This window comes from Zingiber officinale, chromosome 11A (assembly GCF_018446385.1).
Source record: "Zingiber officinale cultivar Zhangliang chromosome 11A, Zo_v1.1, whole genome shotgun sequence".
Taxonomy (NCBI): Eukaryota; Viridiplantae; Streptophyta; class Magnoliopsida; order Zingiberales; family Zingiberaceae; genus Zingiber; species Zingiber officinale.
The window spans coordinates 57,599,827-57,607,695 of record NC_056006.1 but is presented as its reverse complement, the minus strand read 5'-3'; the positions used below and the strand labels follow the sequence as shown (position 1 = coordinate 57,607,695).

The following is a 7,869-nucleotide window of genomic DNA, read 5'->3' as shown; positions in this document are numbered from 1 at the left end:
ACTCAATCTAATTGAGTTTGTACTCACCCAAGATTTGATAGGCGGGACCAAGATTGTCCCTCCGCACCCTACCAAGATAATATGCGTTGCACTGCTTTGGCAGATTCAACAACAACAAATGATCGAGGTAGTGATGGGTATCAAAACTTGGTAGGCATTTCGAGTTGACTTGATTAAGATCTAATCTAATCATGAATGTATATCATATACTCATTAAGGCACTAATTACCCTACATTAGCATGCATCACATACACATAAGCAATCATATATACTGATTAATTAATTGTGATGAGGTCATGGCCCTACTACGATCTTCTCAAGCCAATGAGAAGATCGGACGGTCAACCTAGGGATAACGGCTTCTTCAAGTGCCTCCTTTGACCGCCATGTGTTGACAGCATCCTCCTTGTAACTTCTTCTTGAGTGGACCTTCCACTGCTTCATTTTGTACATTACAAATATAAAACTCGAGTTACATTCGAGTCTAAAATCTATTTACAATATGAACATAAAAAGGGAGGCACGACACGCAGGTCGTATATCATATACAACACGCACAATACAAAAAATGGCATGTAGGCCATATTATGAATTACAACACAATTTTTAACCAATCATATTGGGGTTTTTGGGCCATGACCATCACAATATCATACATAATTCTAAATTATGTATTTTACATAAATTTCTATAATTTTACTACTATTTTTATCAATTTTATGAGTCATAATTCTTCGACGGTCCCGTTTAGCGATTTTCGGGCGCGATCGTGAGACAACGCCCCTTACGGAGTTAGGGGCAGCGCCCCTTCTCGCGAAATGAATATCACGAGGGTCCCATCTTGATCTAACAGTGCCTTAAGTCTCTGTCCCAAATAAAAATAATTTTATTTGGGCGAGACCTTGCCGTTTCGGAAGGTTTTTCTTGGTAAATGAAGCCTACAAGTGTCCAAGCACTTGTTGCTTCGCCTCTACAAGAAAAATACTCAAAAAATCCATAAAAATAGAAAAATTACATAAATTTACAGATCTGAAATCTTTTCATAATAACAAAACAAAACATGTACAAGCTTCGCACGTGGCTCTGATACCACTATTAGCAATTTTGAGCCGCAAAAACCGCTTTTTGCGTTGTGGAAACCTCGAAGATAGACACGGATCCATGCGAAGATAAATAAAATTATTCATGTACATGTTTGTCTACGCTAGATCTACATTAGATCTACATGAAAAGAGGAGTTACTCTTGTAGCGAAGCCCTTCGCTTATCCCGCTCGTCCAAACGGTTGTCGGATCTCGTAGAGTGTCAAGTGTACACTCCTCTATACGTATCCACACGGACAAAAGGTGGAGAGAACTACTTAGAGTGTGCTAGCACCCTTGAGAGGTCTCGGAAACGGAGGAGAGGGAGAACAAGAAAGAAGAGAGGAGGAAGAAGAAGCTTTGATTGGCCTTGATTTGCTTCACTAATGTGGTCGGCTACTTTTTAGAGGTTTTATACCTCCATGTAATACCAAGAGTCATGACTCATGGTCTTCCTCATGAGGTGGCACATAATGATGTGGCCTTGATGATGTGGAACACCATCATTGGTCGGCCCATGCCAAGTCACAAATGAGGTGGCATTTGGTCAAGTCAAACTTGACCCTTCATCTTCCCTCTCAAGTCAAGTCAAACTTGACCTCTTATCTCCCATGGTTGATTAAATCTACCATTTGATTCAAATCAATTTAATTTAATGAATCTTTATTCATTGATTTAAATTGATTCAATGAATTATAATTTAAATAAGACTCATTCGACACATGAATCAAATTGAGTCCAACTCAATTAGTCTAATTTTGATTACTCTTAATCCAATTTGGTTCATCACATGAACCTAATCCTCTTGGTCCATCATATGAACCTAATCTCCATCTAACTGCCCTTTGTGTGTGACCCTATAGGTTCTTGTAACGTTGGCAATGCTCCTAAACCCATTTAGAAACATAAGTAATGAGCGCTATCTAGCAACACATCATTATTACCCAAGTTACAAGAATGTTGAGATCCAACATCACCATTGTGACTACTAATTCTTACTCTCACAATATGTGACAATATCCTTCTATCCTTGATATCTAAATTGATCAATTGAGACATAAACCGTGTCATCCTCTAATCAATTTATGTCTTGAACTCCAAGTAGACTCACTCTAATCAAATGAGCTCTATATCTCATATTGGCTCATTTGGGCATGACCATGTACTTAGTGGTCTCACTCTATCAAGAATCATGATATCACTTCCGTCATATAGGAGGGATAGATCCCTTCTACATCACTCACATCCCTCCGCATAATTTGTTACATACCCAGTAATCGCCTTTATAGTCCACCCATTTACGGGTGACGTTTGACAAGTCCAAAGTATGCACCTCCTTATATAGGGAACCATGGTGACTTCAGGTCCAAGAACTGATAGTCATACTAATAGTCACATGAGAAAATATATGATACTCATATAACGATCCATGATACTTTCTCATGGCGGATCATTCAGTATACATTCTCCAATGCATACCCATATGCCAACTTGATATCTAATATCCATGACTTATGAGATCAAGTCATCGAGTTGACCTACATGCTAGTCTCATCGCATTAACATTGTCTCTAAATGTTAATACTTGACTAGGAATGATTAAGAGTAGTGTTCTCTATATCATCTCATCATCAATTCAACCAATAGATTGATATAGATAAGAGTTTTCTACTCAAGGACGGTATTATACTTAGTTATTTGGCACCAATACAAGTATAATAACCATAACGAAATACCTTTATATATATATATATATATCGAGTCCATACAACAATCATCACATGATCGACTCTAGGGCTCTCACTAACAATATCTTGTTAAGACCTTTGAATTTGTTGTATCAAATCAATTTGATTTGATTTCAATTATTAATAGATGTATGTGAAATAGGATGTGATATTGTTAATTAGGATGTGATGTATGTGAAATAGGATGTGATATTGTTAATTAGGATGTGTTGAATGTATATGGTTATTTGAATTTGTTGTATATATATATATATATATATATATATATATATATATATATATATATATATATATATATATATATATATATATATATATATATATATATATATATATATATATATATATGAGAATATAGATGGAATATTTTTTGGAATTTAGGAATGAATTTGGCAACGAAAAAAATTTGTTGCCAAATTATCGTAACTACTGTACAACGATAATTTCGTAACAAAATAATTTTTGTTCAAAATTGTTGGAGCAATCCCAATGGTTCGTGGGACCATGTGTTTTGGTGTTTAGGCAAAGGGTTTAAGTTAGGTTTACCCTTGTTATTTGATATGTGTACTTGAGTTGTGCAGGACTGCAGGTGACACATATGACTCAGGTTGACGGCTTCGAGTCCGGTGAAGGATGGAGCATCCGAGGGACCGTGGACAAGGCAGCGAGGACAAGGGCCGAGGGAAGCGACTTCGAGGCATACGCGAAGGATGGCATTGGGGACGAGCCGCGGGCTTGGATGCATCCGAGGGACGAGAGCCAAAGGAAGTAGGCTTGAAGGCAAGAGGTCAAGGCTGCAAAGAAGAGTCGAATGAGGGGGACGAGTGCATGAGAGATTGTACTGGAGTAAAATCCTAGTTTTAGGGTTTTCTTGTGGCGGCAATGTAGCGATTCTTGTAGCGTCTTGCGATTCTTGTAGCGTCTTGTGATCGGCGGTGTATGGAGCGTCGGTGATGCACTATAGCGTTGAGATAGCCGTTGGTGGCACGGTTGGTGCAAGGACCGATCGGTGTAACCGCAAATCAGGTTCTGATTTGTTCCAAGCTCTATAAGAAGGAGCTTGGTATGGCCGGCCAAGGCGACGAAATTAGACTTGGTTAAAGCCTAATTAGTAGTCACAAGAGTTCTCAAGTGCTTGTGTAATCCAAGAGGTCTTGGTGTGTTTGTGGTGAGGTTTTTCCACCCACAAGGAGCGACTTGAGATAGCAGGAGTTTGCCGGGGGCTAATCCACCGACGGATAGGGATCGTCCACCTCAAGGACAAGCCGTGGAGTAGGAGCCCTAATCTCCGAACCACGTTAAACGAACGTGTTAGCGGTTTGCTTGCTCTTTCTTATAGTGTTTAGCTTTCTACTTGTTTGTATTAGTTTGTATTTCCGTTGCGCACTAACAAGTGTAGGGTGAAAGCGAGTATTTGGGGGTGCCGTCTATCCAACCCCCCTTCAAGCCGGCCACCGATCCTCCAACAAAAATTTCATCCCAAATTCTGGGACGAATCCACAGATTCGTCCCAGAATCTTGGACAAAAATTATTTATTTAGGAACGAATTTGGCAACGAAAATAATTTGTCGTCAAATTATCGTAATTATAATTTTGCAACAAAATAATTTTTATTCCAAATTTTGTCCCAAATTCTGGGATGAATCTGTGGATTCGTTCCAGAATTTGGGACGAATCCACAGATTCGTCCCAGAATTTGGGACGAAATTTGGAACAAAAATTATTTTGTTGCAAATTAAATTCGATTTTCGTTGCCAAATTTGTCATAAATTTTGTAACAAAAAAATATTTGTTGCAAAGGTTTCAGAATTTGGCAACGAAAATATAATCCGTTGCGAAATTTTATAGCTAAATTAGGGACAAACTTGGCAACCAAAAAATAATTCGTCACCTAATTCATCCCGAAATTCGTTGCTAAATTTGCAACAACACATATATTCATTCCAAAATGGTTTACAATTTGACGACAAATTTGGGGACGAAAGTATTATTCGTCGCCAATTTCGTCCCCAAATTTGTTGTCAAATTTGCAACGAAAAATTTTTCGCTCCAAAAGTTGACAACAAGATTTTTGGGATGAAAATTTTTTCGTCCCAGAATTCGTCCTAAAATATTTTGCAACAAAATTTTTTTATAAATTCGTCCCAGAATTCGGTTCAGAATGTAGTATTTTTTGTAATGTCGTCTCTTGAAATTCTTACGACAATATCCCTAAACCCTAATTACTCTTTTGTAATCCCGCCAAACTGCATGAGGACGTATGACAAGCGGAGGAGGTTCATGATCGTTTCTTGTTTATAAGACCAAGAAGAGGGATGAAGGGAGAGAGAGAGTGAGACCATGTGCATCCGAACCATAAAATTATTTTCATTTAAAAATATGATTTGGATACCTAAAAATGATGAATGAAAAGAGGTGGTTGGCAAGAGAGGTAAAAAGGAAATTAAATATATTTTTCTATGGCCTCTGGTATAAACACAACAACAATATATCTTTTAATAAATATCATATTCCACTACTGGCGTATAAATTGCCGAATACATATAAAGTACTGCTTCAGATGTACAGCCATTTGTTGCTTGGAAGCTTCAGAAGTTACTTGATAAGTAGGACGACCTGGTGATGCTTGTTTTATTAATTTTTTTTAATTCGCCATAAATTATCAGTTTTTGAAATTATGAGAATCGGAACAGACTCTATGCACGAGGATGTGTGCACTCTCCATGTTGGGATTCGCTTGCACTTGTTTCACAAAGAAGAGAAGAAACTCCCAGCTTGTTGCGAGGGCTTCACGAGTCAGACACGGGGACGGCTTCACGAGGCGACCGCGGCAGCGTCCATGTGAGGCACGAACCCGTGAATGACCACCACGCGGCCACTGAGACGGTCGTGGAGCGTCATTTAATCTTTATTGCCAAACCTAGCACCAATCATTGCTGTTTGATTTACCAAGTCAAAGACGTCAAGTAGGCCACTCCCAACAACTCCTTTAAGAAAATATATTAGACTGATTCCTGCTCGCGAATCTAATCTTGTAAACTTCTGCTTGTCGATAAGAATTCTTCCAGTTTAAAGCAAATTCAAACTCTCCCAATCTACAGCTCCCACAAGGCATTGCCATGTCAACGCATTCATGGCCTCTCTCTCTATAAAAATCCACTTATGCTTCTGCGGTTCTGCCATAACGAAATCAAAATCCTCCTTAATCAAGCTCTCCCATCTTAATTACCTTATCTCTCTTCAACGATTCCATGGCTTCTGATCTATCCCTCCTGCTTGTTGTTGCTCTCGTTGCAGCTTTGTCTTTCTCTCAAGCTTTAGCCCGTGATCCAGGCGCCCTTCAAGACTTCTGTGTTGCAGACAGCATGTCCAAAGGTATACTAATTACCTAGCTTACATATATGTATATTTGTTACCTTAAATCTTTCCCAACATATATATGCATGGAGATGATCGATAATTAATTTATATACATGCTTCAATGTATTCATATGCAGTTATTGTGAATGGATTCACTTGCAAGAATCCAGAACTCGTTAAAGTTGATGATTTCTTCTTGTCGGGTCTCAATGTGCCTCGTAGCACCATGAACAAAGTTGCTTCCAATGTGACGCTCATAAATGCAAATATAATTCCCGGCCTCAACACTCTTGGCATCTCCATGGCTCGAGTGGACTATGCCCCCCGCGGTCTCAATCCTCCGCACATCCACCCTCGTGCCACAGAGCTCCAAACAGTGTTGGAAGGCTCGCTCTATGTTGGATTCATAACGTCCAATCCCGAGAACAAGTTGGTGACCAAAGTGCTTAACAAGGGTGATGTGTTTGTATTCCCTCAAGGCCTAATTCACTTCCAGTTCAATCTTGGTAGGACGAGGGCTCTTGCAATGTCATTTCTAAGTAGCCAAAATCCAGGAGTAATCACCATCGCCAACACTGTCTTTGGGTCAAAGCCAAACATCTCGGATGATATTCTTTCAAAGGCTTTCCAGGTGGATAAGAAGACTATCGATCGGATCCAATCTCAGTTCTAGAAAACCAACGAAAGTTAATAATATCATATCAATAATATTGTTGCTTATTCACTACATTAGTATCTACAATAATTCTTTTTTTTTTTTTTTTTAATGTATCCATGTTTTGATAGATCTTGAGTTATCTCCAAACCGCATTAATTCTAATAATGAAATAAAAACTACAACAAAAAAAAATACAAAACATGATCTAGTTTCATCAGAGAACATAACACAATAGTACATGTGGCATAAAGCGATTCGCTCATCCCCAGTGCCCCCACTAACCCGTCCATAAGCCAACACGGAGGAGGTAAATCACGGATGACTACTAGCTATTAGTGCAAATGACCAAGACATGGGGGAGGTTATGCTCAGTCACGCCGAGTTTCGACCCCAAGATCTCATATGGCAACACCCCATGCCTTAACCATCACACCGTCCCGAGGGGACAAAACATGAAGCATAAACAAATAGTGACAAGAAACCTAATTGAAGAGTTATCATTGTCTTTAGTATCATCCAAGCAATAGAGAAGATCTTCTAAGGGAATTAGGGGTGAACATCGCAAAACTTCTTGTCCATGGGGAACAAAAAGTTAGGTCAAGATACCTAAATATTTAGGGATCAACCCTATATATAGTGCACATTCGTTATCAGCACATAAATGATAATGGATGTGGATAATGAGTTATACACATACGAGGTCCACATCCAATAACATAATCCCAATACCCAATAACCTTAAGTTAGATCTCTTAACGGATTTCAATATCGCAAGTCTTGAATCACATGTGACCCCATCTTCAAGGATATTATATATAATAATCTCCCACTTAGGCTATATGTGATTATAGATAAGACATAAATATAACTTTAGTTGATATCATACTTAATGAGTATAAAATACCTGTGTAAATAATTTGATTCATTAACTTCATTAGTATACGATTAAAAAGGTCATAGTTACTGTATATGATCATAATAAGCTCCAACAATAATCAAAATACTAATATCATTAATGGT

General features: G+C 38.4%; 1 protein-coding gene across 1 annotated transcript; it reads left to right on the top strand.

The window, feature by feature from the left end:
• Positions 1–5,865: 5,865 nt before the first annotated feature.
• Positions 5,866–6,976, top strand: LOC122032194 (putative germin-like protein 2-1). The gene is made up of 2 exons (XM_042591451.1): positions 5,866–6,206; positions 6,329–6,976. Exons 1-2 carry the CDS (start codon positions 6,083–6,085, stop codon positions 6,862–6,864), a joined length of 660 nt encoding a protein of 219 aa, XP_042447385.1. The 5' UTR covers positions 5,866–6,082; the 3' UTR covers positions 6,865–6,976.
• Positions 6,977–7,869: the final 893 nt, after the last annotated feature.